Source organism: Thermobia domestica, chromosome 9, assembly GCF_964235325.1.
Source record: "Thermobia domestica chromosome 9, izTheDome1.hap1.1, whole genome shotgun sequence".
In the NCBI taxonomy this organism is placed as follows: domain Eukaryota; kingdom Metazoa; phylum Arthropoda; class Insecta; order Zygentoma; family Lepismatidae; genus Thermobia; species Thermobia domestica.
Genome location: NC_137462.1, coordinates 180,427,610 through 180,442,556, shown reverse-complemented (window position 1 = coordinate 180,442,556; position 14,947 = coordinate 180,427,610). Strand labels below are relative to the sequence as shown.

The window sequence follows — 14,947 nt, the reverse complement described above, 5'->3', positions numbered from 1 at the left end:
CAATAACACAAATAACCATGAAATAGAAGCGTATGTACGCAGTTTATTAAAATTGATATTATAGCACACTGAGTTATTCAGATTGAAAACAAGAAAAGCTAAGTTATAAATTGAGAAATGCATATGCAATTTATACGACTTCTTTTCAGTTGTTACTGAATGGTGGTTCATTCTAGACGTATTTGTTTTGTTCTTTTTGGCAGATATGCACATTCTAATATTGTAGCTAACTACGTCTTGTTAATGAGCTAAAAGTGTTTCCCTCGGAGCAAAAGATGTTTTGAGAAAATCTTGACGGAACTCATCTCAAAAACTCCGCTATCTTTTGACAAGCCGACAGATGGCAATAGTTGACAATTGAGATGGTTAGTTTTAACGATGAGAGGAGCTGATATAGCTAATGGTTTTACAGAACAGACAGGGTAAACAAATACGTACAACCATTCCTGAATTCTTGTACGTGCTTTTTCTTATTCACATCTTCCTTCACCACCCCTTTATCAGGGTAGTCTTCTGGCCATTAACCTCCAACAGCATATCGCGGGAATCCTTGCTTCTTTTCTCCAGTCACAAATACAGAACATCTGTCTCTCATATGGGAATACGAAAAAGTTAAGAAAAATAACAAAACGGTATTTTGCGTGGCCAAGATACGCAGCCAAATTTATCATTATCATCATAGGATAAACATTGCTTTAGTGTGGCCAACTTCCAAGATAGACATGTGGCCAATTTATAGAGTAGCAAGTAACGAATGTCTTATGGGAAAATGCAGGTTCAAGACAAACAAGGCCAAGATAAGGAGGTGGCCATGTTGACAGGTTTCACTGTATATATAAATGAAAGTGACTATGTTTGTGACTTAATTCCTGAATCACCCAACCGACCTCGATCACATTTTCAACATAGATGAGATTCGGCCTGGTAGGTTTTTATCGCTTCACTTCGGTGGTACAACTAGGGGAGGGGGATGGATATATACGCTGAGATGAACAGTGACACTTCCATGCATTTTAAATTCAACCCCGCAACGTGGAGAAAAGAATCACTTGCTTCTCACACGGCCAACTTCACGTGGCAATGCCTCGAGTTTGAAATACCGAAAATTTATGTTCTGGCTGAAAAATGCAAGACAAAAACCATTGTCTATCAGAAAGCACTTCAGCAATAGTGAAAAGTGACTAACGGAACATCCAACTTCTGCTAATAAAGCTCGGTGAATGAAGTCGCTGTGCTCGACCTGGCAACACTGGCGCAACGAAACACTGCACACGAGTAGCAACAGGTGCCGCCATTGCGGACCGACCGTTGTTCAGTTGTGAGTAAACTGTGGTCTGTGTGAGACGCGTTGTACAATCCGCGGCAAAAAACCTGCAACATGAGCATATAAGTTTATTGTGAAATGACGAAGTCTTTTGCTCCAATATAAGTGTGCACGGGAGGAGGCCGAGGTTTATCCTGCAGTGATTCGTTCCACTGAAACGTTATGTTCATTCCCTGTGCTGTAAGGCGTAGTTTCACAATATACTTACATCCTCATGTTGCAGATTTTTTGCCGCGGATTGTACCAAGTGAGTGTTAGTGTGTCCGGTACCAATTGATAACAGTAAAATGAACGAACAAAGGATCAATTTGAAGTTTTGTTTTAAGCTTGGCAAGACATCGAAAGAAACCCATGATACGCTGGTACAGGTTTATGAAGATCAAGCAGTGTCCTTCAAGTATGTTTACGAGTGGTTCGGCCGTTTTCGAGGCGGGGTAATGTTTTTAATAACCCCGTAGCGGAAAGGCCGTCAAGCACTCGTACAGACGAAAACATTGAAAAGGTGGGGACATTAATCACCAACTATCACCGATCAACCGTGCGAATGATTGCTGAGAAATCTAACATTAGCCGTGAATCTGAGACTTATCCTCACCAACGACTTAGGGAAAGTGAAAACGTGCTTTGGACTCGTACCACTTATTTGACTGATGATCAAAAGCACGCACGTGTTCTTGCCTCACAGGATTTTATCGCTATGGCGGATGAAAATCCAAACTTCTTGAACTGTATTGTTGCTGAGGATGAATCCTGGTGTGAGGTTCGATCGAGAAACAAAACGCCAAAGCATGGAATGGCGTTCTCCTGCATCACCTAGTCGGAAAAAGGTCAAAGCAGAAAAATCACGCATCAAAACTATGTTGATCACTTTTTTTTTTTTTTTTTTTTTTTTTTTTTTTTTGACAGTAATGGCATAATCCACAAGGAATTTCTACCTGGGGAAAAAACATTGAATGCTGCTACATAAGTTGAAATTTTGAGAAGTTTCATGAAACTTGTACAAAGGTTACGACCACAGTACTCAGAACAATGTTTCTGGTTCACGACAATGCTCGCCCTCACACAGCGAATATCGTCAGACAAATCCTAGTCCAAAAGGGAGTGGTGCAATTTGACCATCCACCATACTCGCCAGATCTGAATCCTCCAGACTTCTTCCTGTTCCCACGCCTCAAACTCGAGATTTGACGATATTCCAGACATCCAACAAAACGTGACGCGGTTCCTGAGCACCATCCCGAAAGAAGACTAAAAAGTTTCCAGGACATGTACAGCCGTGCTCAGCTTTGCATAGCAGTGGGAGGGGCTACTTTTCAGTAAGGTAAGTTTCATTCATATTGTATCTACTTTCTAATTACAGGATCATTCACAGAACTTTATTGTCAGAGGTTATATTACTAAGTTTTTTTATTTTAACCCAGCAGATAATTGACGCTAATAATATCATACAGAAAAATTTTCAGAAAAAAATTCATTGTTGCACTTGCTAGTGCGCGTGCAACTGTGCAATGAAATTCAATAGCACTTTGGTGGCCAATTATCATGAAGACGAGTTTTCTTGTGGCTACATGGTTAACATGCGCTTCTGGCGCGGGATACCCGAGTTCGATTCTTGGAGGGAGATCATATTTCGGATTACATATTAAACTGTAGGTCTACGCTTCCTATATTCTTGAAGCTTAAAAATAACATTAACCTTCAAGTAAACCATAGAACATTGTAAGGGTTGAACCGAAGTGATGTAAGTAAAAGTGTCCCGATCGAAGGACTAAATTGATATAAAAAAATATCTGTCCAATGATTTGTCTATGATAAGGGAACAAAATTCAGTTTTCATTTCTAGAATAGTGATAATAAATTTTATTGATTTGTGTATATACATCTCATCTCTTGCTTTCTATACGAAGAAAAAGTATCGTAAATAAGATATTCCTATAATCCACTGATATTCTACTGAGACTTAGCTTGTTTTTATTAGTTTAACTGTTCTACGGTTATGCTTCAAGGCTAAGGGAGGCAGTATTGAGGATAATGAACGAAATGGTAGAATGAAAGTTGGAGAAAGCTGGAGCCCCAAGAAAATCCATGCATATAGTGTTTGTCCGCGGCAAAGCCCACCTGGCGCGAGCTGGGGTCAAAACCAGGAATTCCACAAACCAAAGGCGAGGGCTTTTCCACTGAGCCTCCGCGGACCACTTAGCACGTTTTACTCCCGGCTAGGAGACAGCTATAAATGTGCTCATTCAGAGTTTTATTCGATAATGCTTATTGGCGTTATAAAGATATGTAAAACTGCAAATAGTAGTTCTCGTTGGTCCCCTGGCTAGCCCATGGTGCATGTGGTTTAGGATTTCATTCCCGGCGGGAGAGCATAAAAATTCAATTTCACCATTTACCTAAATTAAGCTAAAGGCCATAATCGTGGGACGTTAAACTAAGAAACTTCATTTTAAATTTACTAATCTACATGACAAGGCACAGAATATTACGGCTAAAAAATTCAGTTTAAAGCTCACCTAAAACCGGGATCAAGTACATATTGGTAGAGATGGAGTAAAGTACACGCTACAGCAATATCAGCCAACGTAATTCTCTCTCCTACTAAGTACGTATGAGTCAAGAGATGCGCATTTAAAGTTTTCAAAGCTTGCTTTACATCTTCCTTTGCTCGTTCGCAGGCCTGCAAATAGGAAAATTTTGTTCAGATTTCATATACTTGCTATATCAAGGATTAAAATTTATTTACAAGAACACTGCTGAGTCACATGTATTTGCCTAGAATTAAAAAGCCTACAAGACGAACTTAAGAACTTTCCTTGAAGTTTATGCTTATTTCATACTTGTAACAGATTTATTCACTCAAACTACGTAGTGAGTTTCTATATCTACATCGAAATATAAAGCAACTAATGTTTTTATGTCTTAGTGTTTCAAGTTTACGTTGGGATTTCATTATTTTAGATGATGATGTTTCCTTCAGAGGTGTGAACTCGTTCACATTAAAGTTTTAATCACAAACATCTTCAATTTAAAGGTTTCAAGATTTTTACCAGTTCATTCCTCTATAGTTTTCATATTGATAAGTTGAATGTATCTCGATATGATATGTGATAATGCACTTACACATTCACTCTTCCACCGAAGAAGACTGAGGTTGTCTATTCAAGTTTAGACAATTGAATAATATGCATTGAGTTTGATTTTCCTAACAGTAAGTGATAACGTTAACTTATAGTAAGTTGGTTAAAGGTGACAATCCTTTTTCTCAAGGAAGTTTTACCTCTAATTTGCCTTTGCGTTCTGAACGAATACGCATGCTCATGAGTTATGAGTAATGATTATTATTTCGTATTGTTAATAATAGCTAGGCGTATTTAAAAAAAAAGGGGGGAGGGAATTACCCTAGAATCTAAAAGAGAAGTATATCTATCATTTAACGTTACTTTTAACGAAAGGTTAAAATTTTACTACAGATTGTGGACAAATCAGGACTGTAACATTTGCTCGTACTAGAAACAAGCCACGCCCAAGAAAAAAAAATGTAAAAAGAGAGAAAGACATAACGAAACTAAAAGAAAACAAATATGACTACAATATATTTGTTGTATTTTCTAAGCACATGCTGCTGAAATATTTAAAAAGATCGGATACGAATACACTTTAAAAAATAAACTTTTACAATGATTGTTGATTACATAATTAATATCACTCTTTTATAACATAAATCAAACTGTTTTTCATAAACCTTCTTGTTTCCGCATTGTTGGCATTATGTTAATAAACCATATACCAGTGTAATATTTCAATAATTACAGCCAACGTGGTACAGTAAGCGCTCTTTAATCCAGCGCGCTAGGGACAACGGCCGTGCTAGTTTATCGAACGTCAATATAGTTTTAAGAGGGAAACCAAAGACAACTCATTCTAGATAAAAATGCAAATTATTAAAACATGTATTTTGTGTTTTATTATCTGAACCTGTGCAGGTAACACAATTATCCTACTGTACAAAACATTTCGTTATCTTTACTTATATTTCAAAACGGAGCGATCGCTGCCGATTATAGGATGTGCCGAACCATAGCATGCTCAATTTAAAGAACACTTACTGTTATCTAATCCTAATTTGCAATCTAGCTTTCATTCCAATTTTTAATCTTTCTGAACTACACAAAAAAATGACCTGGCCACCATATTTCTCTTCTACTGGTTTGGGGCCTCGTTGGTTACGTTAACCTACCTTCAGACATTACATTTCGACAAGATAATACCAATGACAGACCACTATAACAGGAGGATACATCTTATTTTGCTTCATATCAGGAAAACTGAAGGAGCAATGTTCGACAATTTGATAAAATTCTCGATGTTTGAGCAGTCGTAAGTTGCTGAATAGCAATACATAGTAGCCGTGGATGTAATATAGCAATAAAAAGAATAACAAGAAATGCAATCCCGTTATAAAAGTTTGTTTATAACTAGTTGATATGAATGTCCTGACTATTACAGATTTAATTATCACCATTTGCTACATCGTAATATTTACCTGTTTGTTGTATTGCATTATTCCTAAGCATGGAAAAACCCACGTGCATGATGCTGGTAATATTTCACTATCCGCAAAACTCAACCACTGTATAATCTGTGATCGTTCTAAATCAGACTGTCCTCTCAGCTGGGCATTAGCAACTGTGAAAAATAAACAATAATGCGTAACATTAAAGTAAACTAACTGTGGTTTAGAAGGTAATTCAAATATACAAACGATACTTCAAAGTTAAGCGCAGGCATCCAGCAAAATGTAAATAGCTTCACATATTCTGACTTTCTGATATATAAATTCTGTGAACCATTATTAGTACAAACTACAGATAAAGTATTAAATAATAATAATAATAATAATAATAATAATAATAATAATAATAATAAAAGGAAATTCTGCTAAGTCCATTCCACATGCCATTCTTTGAAGCACAACAAAAATAAAATGTTCGAGCATTTGCCTAACTAAATAGCAAAGTTAGATCTCAGTGAATCTTCATTGAAGCATCGACAGCAATTTTGTGGTGATAAATAAGCCAGTCTCGATAGCTAATAATCATCAGTGTATCATTTTAACGTGAAGTTACAGGAAAGGTCTATTCTGTGCGAGGTAATCTTGCATTAATTATGTGTGCACTTCTCAATGATAGCAGATTCTTGTCCCGCGAATCTGAGACCACGGAAATATAAGATACGAATCGATTATTTTCTTGGTATTGCGTCGACAAAAATTTCTATCACGCAACAATTACCAAGCCCATATAAAGAAGCAAACTGGGATAAAACTTCCAGCTCCTCCAAAGATTTTTATTTTGATGTTTCATTTAACGGTGTTCCATACACAAACATTGATTTCGAGTTTGGTCTTCGTTATCTCTTCGAACGCACTTAAAAGCTAAATATCCTGCTACCTCAAAGTTACCATATTAGGTGAATAATCACTTTCTATTTTACTTCTTCGTTTATCATGACTAGTTTATACGTATGTACAAAGGGGGTCCCAAAACTGAGAAAACGTTGAAAGAAAAACTATATGCATCTTCATTATTGAAGTAATTTTTTCGCACTACTATTCATTCAATCGAATGCATGTGTTCTAGCATTCCTCACAACTTGTTAATTCTCAAATTTTGTTCCATGTGAACTATCCTACTAAACTGAAAAAGGAGTCAGTTACGTATAAATCCAGTTAACTCCCACCAGCTTATAAAATACATGTTTGGTAGGTTTAGATTTGGTTAGCTTAGATTAGGTTCTGTTTGATTTACCATAAGTAATCGCGGCTGGGCCTAGCAGAATTTAACTCGAAACTTGCATAGCTATCTCATGGCTATATGGTTAGCGTACGAGTCTTCGGCGTGGGTTAGAACTCGTCGGGAACTAATGTAGTTCGGATTTGTAACCTATACGTTCACGTCTCATATAGCCTAGGTGCTGAAAGGGACGCTAAACCTGAATTCAACCAACCAACATCAAATGGGAACAAATCTGGACTATATGAAGGGTGTCGCATTACTGTGACATTTAAGTTCCCGTAGGGAAGAAATAACAGTATTAGTCAATGTGGTCTGAGTTTAATATGGTGCACCCACGTTTTCTCGTTAAATGTATAACACTCCATCGTTTTCGTGCCTCATGCTCTCTCATGTTTGCAGCATTGTTCTGTAATAATCAGCATTTGGCGAAACAAGTGTGTTGATAAATGGGACTTCAAATACCAAAGAATGCAACAACTTAATTTTCCCAGGTTATTTTGATTGGCGAACCTTTTTTGCCTATAGTAAAGGCAATTTAGAAGTGCACCTTTCTGTTATGTACCGTTTCGAAAAACACAAGTTTCATCAATAGACAAACGAAACTTAACTGCACACTTCTGTTATTTCTTCCCATTAATTTCTTCCTAAAACCACAAAACCCAACATTGTAGTAGTAAAGAAAAAACACTGACTAATTTTCCCTAACAATCAGTACCTGCACTATAAACACCTGCTCTCTGTTGGTATGAGAGTAACTGGTCTCCACATTTTAAAACATGTCAAAAATTACACACAGTGTTGCCAAACGTAGAGAGAGATTTTCTCAGTTGATTTGGAACAATTTCTTGTGTATTGAACGGAGCAGCACGTTTGGGCGCAAAGCAGTCCACGATGAACTGCTTCGGCGTGGTTGTTCGTTCTTGACTGGTGATTGAGAACTCTGTCATACTGTCATACAGATTCCATATCCTTATTGGAAATAATGCTGTTCATCTTATGCCGCCCAATCGTATCGTTCCTTTACGTTATATATTTTATAAACAGACGCGGATCCAGGACAGACTTCTGGGAGAACGGTGGGTTGTAATACTGTTACTTAGAGCTACTTTTAAGAGCTCCAAATTCTAGGACGGGTTTTATTACATATGAAATAAGAAAGTTTTTCTTCTGGGGGGGGGGGGCGATTGGATCCGCCTCTGATTATAAAGGACAGACATTTGTCACAGGCTACCTACACTAAATTTTATTTGGCCTATTCTTCGTATTTCAACGTATAGCTAGTGCCTGTTCTTATGAAATCTGAAATAACTTTCTATTAATACAATAGAGCATCAACTATCAAACCTAATGGACAGATCAAATAATAAAAAGCATTCAATAAATACTTACATAGTACTTCCTGAACCACCCATAGCATTAAGGCCAGTACTTACATTAACACTTCTTATGTTTTGTATCACGCATTTTAATTTATTGTAGAATATGAAAATATGTACAGTATTGTACACATTTTAAGATAAATTTAATAATGTCTGACTCAAAAAACAAGTACGCAGTGCAGTATGAATATATAGTTACATCTTTAAAATTACTAAACACTAAGAAAAAACTTTTTTTTACATAATTGCATATCTTTGTTACATGTATTTTTTCGAAATTCTCAGTGCCTATTTTTATATTTTAGTGCCTAAACATCCGGAGACCGGTAAACTTATTTGGATAAAAGGATTTGCGTCCAAATGTCATGGTCCCGTATTGAAGTAGCCTACATTAATTAGTGTAAGATCTGCATTAGTTACTTTCTCGCTAATAAATAATCACGTTTTCTTTTCTATTTGAATTCTAAGCTCGACTGTTATTTAAAAAGATAAGAAAAAAAAGCACCACTATAAAAGACATGACCTGAAAGAAAAAAAAAGTATTGGTAGCACTAGTGATTAACCTTCATACTTTTCTTAATTCAACCAGTGTACAAATGAATATTTAAAATGACGTATCCTTTCCCATACTTTTTCATTCTTTCTTTAATAGAGAGAATTTGAGAATCATGACCGAAAATTAGACACATTTGCAGCATCCAGTCTGTTTGTTCTTTTATTTTGATTTCCTGATTAATTAGTATACATAATAAAAGGGCCCATTCACATCGATTTTACGCATACACTGTAAATAAACAATAGGGGCTTATTTTATTAACATGTATTAAAATAAAATTTGTTAAACCAGTTTCCTACACAAAACTGATAGGCAGATTTTTATTTTTTAATGCGAATCAATGTTTTCCTAGCACCATTCTTAAATCACATCATGTCATGGAATATCAACAATTAAAGAGTTTTGTAGGTAATACTTACCATAATGAGCTATAGCATTACTTTCGGTTAGGCAGTGTCCATCAGTGGATTCGAAAGCAGGCACCTACAACAAAGCATGTTTTTAGATCTCAAACATAAACGTTTCTATTTTTCATTTTCATAATCACAATTACAACCACACCACCTTTAAATTTAAATACCATATTTTTGAATGAAGTAACCGATTACCTATGGCCTGATGACACCCGTAAGATAATAAATAGGGAAAGAAATCTCATGGACTAAAAGAAAGACCAAGTCTTAAATGTGACCACAGACTTCCCACTTCAGGTATCACAAATATGGATACTGTATTTGAAAACAAGCCAAGTATCTAATAAATCTGGGTAGAAAATCGTGTCCTCTGAACGTAGTGAGATACGGAAAACGAAGAATGATTTAGAACTAGCTAGCTCGAAAACTATCGGATACATCACAGGTAACTGAATAAACTGAACATTTGTACTATCTGCTATTAGTGCTTCTCGTGTAATGTGAGTTCCTGTGACCACGGCATGGCGCGTCCTCCGGTTGGAGATCGAGGAAGCCTCTAGATACAGAAGTTAGCTGCGAACATATTGAATAAGCAGTCGCGGACAGACGAAAAGGGGTCATCCTCCAGCTTGGTGTGAGGCTAACCACTTCACCCTGTAACAAAAAAAAAAAAAAAAAAAAAAAAAAAAATCTTCAGAAACATTCACAGAAGCCTCGAACCTGGACTGATAACTTGACACGTCTTCAGCAAAGTAAAATGTACGAGAGATTGAAACATGGAATAGAAGTCCTTCCAGGACAGGCGCTTTAAAATCCGTAACGAATTAGAGAAATACAGGATGGATCTAGTAGTATAAATCGCTATAAAGAGAAACAACTCTCTGGGAGTAGACGAAATTTCCACTGAGTTAATTTTAGCTGGAGGGGAAAAATTGTGGAACAAAATACACTCTCATTCTCCTTATCTGGAACAATGAAGAATTGCCACAAGAGTAGAAAGAATCAATCACTGTTTCAATCTCCAAGACAAAATTGACTAATAATTATCGAGACATTTCTCTTCTGTCAACATCCTATAAAATCTATTAGCAAAACTGACTCCGTAAGCAAATGAAATTGGAGATTATCAGTTCAGATTTAGTCGAAATTGACCAACTATCGACCAGATATTTAGCATTCGACAAATACTCTAAAAGACATAGAAATGCAACACCCGGAACATCAATTATTTATTGACTTTAGCAACCCTAAGAGTTGGTTAGGAGATAAACATTGTACACTCTTCCAAAATTTAGAATATCGAAAAGGAACATTATCGAATCAATCAGCACCTTTCTCTCCCCTACTATATTACTGTATGCGCAATGAAAGGTGGTTTCTGACAGTTGGGTAGAGCACGTGGAGTATTGGAAGCACTGTTGCCAGAGGCTCCGCAACAGAGACAGAAGCTCTGGCGACAAACTTAAGACGTTTAACAAGTCATCTCAACTACCGACAACAGCGTGATCAGTGACCTTCGTTGCTTAGAAACAGCGTGAAAGAATACTGCAGTGATTGGCTAACAATCCTCTTTCTCGTTTAGTTTACAATATGTGCAGTTATCTGTCCGAAGCAACCTTTCAGTAACTCAATAGTATACATTTCCTAGGTTAATTACGAAGACTGAGTTCAAAACCCGACATATTACCGTCTATCGTCAGTTTACCTAATAGTCTCACTATGCACCTTCATGTAGTCTAAGATTAGATCATCTTTCTCCAGTATTAGTCACCGTATAGTAATGACCTTCATTACTCTATCTCATGCATAAATCTAATACAATTCTATCAACTTCACCGTAAATATGAACATAACCCCACCAAAGTACACTCATGTCCAAGATTATTGTCGCATGTCTATAAATATGTTGTACGAATATAATTTGATAACGAATTCGCCCGGTATTTCTTATAATGTTAGTATGTGTATAATTGGCAAAGATATGTATGTGGCAAATTTCATGTCAAAAGAGCAGTAAGAACAATAAGACAAAAATAAAACTTTCTAGTCCATTTAGCAACATTTTGTTTTACTCATTCTAATTTTCATACTTATAATTCTTTTCCTATGAAATTTACCACAAATATACATTTCCCGATTATACACATAGTATCAGTATTAAAAATACCCTGCAAAATCAGTATCAAATTATATTCTTACAAGAAGGCAGTTATAGATATGCGACAATCATTTTGGACATGAGTGTACATACGTTGATAAATAAGATCCTTAAATATTACTATTCCTTTATGAATTAACAGATCTCACCTCTACTGTGTATCATTCTAGACTACAAAGCAGTTCATATGCGCACCTATAATCATGGTATTTTATTAAGTCTTTAAATATTTTGGATAAACCTCACAATACCCACTCCAGCTGCGCGTTAAGTAGGACCGATTTAAAAGGGTGTAAGTAAAATAGAGTAGGATAGCGTAAGATAGGGATATGAACGGGTTAGCTTAAGGTTAGGGAACTTTTGATGTATTTTCATAAAATTGTGTGTGATTTCTCGCTTCTGAGTGAGAATGCTAGCTGGAACGGGCATTGTCAAGTTAACGCAATATTTTAAAGTAAATACACTTACAATAAGCCTGATATTGAAAATATGTGCAAGTGAAACAACGAGAGTACATGGAAGATTATTCTGGAAGTAGCTAATTTTTGCAGAAAAATTTGTATTTTCGTTGCAAATAGTCCGCCATAACACCGCTAATTTTACGGTTAAAGAAAGACTGTATAGGTAATTAAATTCCACATTTCATTACAAGAGCTATACTGGAGTTAAAATAAGTAAGTGCATACCGAAAACGACTACGTATAACACACTAATTGCCATCGGCGCCGTATTTGTGTACGATGTAGGAAACTAACTTTATGTGCATAAGTATACAGTTGTAAGTGTGAAACCATTACAAGTGCTCTAAACCTATGTGATTCAATGCGATATCAAATGTTTTCTGCATATCATATGCCGCTCTCGCGTCTATACGCTGCGGACTCAGCTCCGCCCCGTGCAAGGACCTTGTCTTGACCCGTTAGACAGCATTCTCGCTTTCACTGGCCATCTAGTAGAAATTAGTTTATACTTTATGCACAATCCTTTTTATAGCACACGTAAATGCAATTTTTACTGTAACAGAACAAGTGATGGGTTAACTCTTATTGCGGAGGGCCAATACAAACAATGAAGGAAAACAGGGCACCAGAACTAAGTAGGTCTACCTTGTTTATGTCGGAATTCTGGGGTTAAATTCCAAAGTTGGGCGTCCGTTTCCAGCAAAAATTTTAAAGTTTACAGGAAAGATATGGATAATTTGATCGTTTGTGTGTTTGATAATATATGAGAGTCTCGAAAAATCTGTTTATTTGTTATATATAAGCGTTTATAAACATGGGACTATACGACGAGCGGAGGGAACTACTTGGCGCAAGGTAACTGAACAGTTGCATTGTGGAAAGAAACGAGCATTTATGTTATCAACATGGCGAATGTACAAGGGCAATGAACTAACAGTTTTAACATTTGTGAAGCAATACGTTGATAACGAGCAAAGTCTTTTAAAAGTTTGTGAAGAGCACGGATTAATGAACCTAATAACAAATTGCAGGAAGTGTGGAAAGGAGATAACAGCGAAAAAACGTGGCGAAAGCGGACGCCCAACTTCGGAATAAATGCCGAATTCTGATAAAGATTGAAAACAACGAACTCTGCGGGCGCTTTCAACCTCTCCCCCCCCCCCCATCACTCGCTGAGCTATATTGTATGAAGTAAGTCAGCTTCCCCTTAATTAAAATTCATTCGTAATGTAATAACAGAATATTTTGGATAGCACATAGCCATTTTCAGTCCACGTCAGTTAGCAATCATATTATTAATCCGCACGTAATTATTCTGGCATGCGCCAGGGTAACAACAGTCCAGAAGCCTTGCCGATACACTCAATACAAGAAAAATGAAAGAACGTGTCTTAACTTGATGGACTTATTCTTAATCTGCATATATATTTTAATTTCAATTACATGAGATCACTCCAACCTTTCAATATATTAAATAATTAGTTAACATTCCGGGGTTACACCATTGTGGCTAAATGAAATTAAAATGATAGTTGTGGGGAACTTTTAAAAAATGACAAAACAACCCACGGAAATTACTGCTGTTGTTTACAACAAACTCACATGGACTGTCATTTAACCAGGAATAAGTTTCTGTACTACAATCGATGCCATATCCGCCAAATAAATCACACTTTCGTGACAATTATCAATAACGTGAAACAGGTTACCGGTATAAGTTGTAACTGCTCACCCCACGTTACTAAACTTTTTGCACATTACTATTTTGACAGAAGATAAACAGATGCGCTTATCGTTTTGACAGACTTTTTAAAAAATCAATTTTCCATGCTGAAACATCTACATTCAACTTCAAATAAAACTACAATAATTAAGGGGCTTTAATTTTTAAAAATATGTAAAAACGATGGATTTATAAAAATAAATAAACTATGAAGTATTCACATTCTTAGTAAAAAAAAAAAAACCTATTTCTATTAAAATATACATAAAATAATTATACTGTACCTTCCCTAATGGAAATTTGCTTAAGAAAGCTTCAGTTTTATTAGTTTCGCCAAACACAAATCCCGGCGCGACTTTCACGTTGGCACCTGAATATTGAGCAGCAATCAAAGCCTTGTATGCTCGGAAATTTTCCGGATACGTGTAAAGCGTCTGCAAAAGAAATAAGAAATTGTATTTCTAACATAATATTTCGCATTATATGAAGAAAAACAGTATGACCAGCAATACATATTGCAAGATGGCATGCCATATTTTAGATAATATTCATGTAACAATACATACCCCCGATGCCATTTCCACGATCTGAACGAAAAAGGTTTTAACAAGTGTAGCCAAGTACTAAAGTAAAGTCAACTCTCTTAATTCGAAAGCAGTGTTTCATTAATCGTAAACCGAAAAGAAAAGTACTGTATGATAGTAATAAAAAAACAATTGTATGTAATGGGCATTTCCAGTACTTTTTTAATTTTAAATTTAAAAAATACATATTTTCTTGGAATAAATAAATGGAGCATGTGGAATAAATAAATAAATACATATTTCTTTCTTTTATATGTACAACAAGAACGAAGGGAGTGGCCGGGAGGTATATCCCCTTGAGGCGAATCTCCGATAGGAGTTACCAGTATTTTCGCAGTACTGCTTTAAACTCTTGCGTATTGAAATTCCTCCCGGGAGAAAACGCCTGAAATCATCATACCTTTAAGCTCCATCGTTCGGGCCATATTTATGCGAAAATGACGTAAGTAGTGCACAAGAGCATATCAGAAGTAAAGGGATTATCTAGATGTGGAGTTAATAGAGGGAATTTGATTATAATAATTTGTTTTCTATCACTTACATTAAAGCGA

At 36.1% G+C, this 14,947-nt stretch overlaps 1 protein-coding gene across 1 annotated transcript in view; it reads right to left on the bottom strand.

Annotated features, from left to right (window-relative positions):
* eEF1gamma (elongation factor 1-gamma) overlaps positions 1 to 14,504 on the bottom strand; it is a 53,642-nt gene extending 39,138 nt beyond the window's left edge. The window contains exons 1-5 of the mRNA XM_081725553.1: positions 14,379 to 14,504; positions 14,097 to 14,246; positions 9,477 to 9,540; positions 5,871 to 6,013; positions 3,841 to 4,004 (exon numbers count right to left, since the gene is read on the bottom strand). Coding sequence (XP_081581679.1) covers positions 3,841 to 4,004; positions 5,871 to 6,013; positions 9,477 to 9,540; positions 14,097 to 14,246; positions 14,379 to 14,390 — 533 coding nt within the window. The 5' untranslated portion in view covers positions 14,391 to 14,504. The remainder of the gene's footprint in view (positions 1 to 3,840; positions 4,005 to 5,870; positions 6,014 to 9,476; positions 9,541 to 14,096; positions 14,247 to 14,378) is intronic.
* Between the last annotated feature and the right edge of the window lie 443 nt (positions 14,505 to 14,947).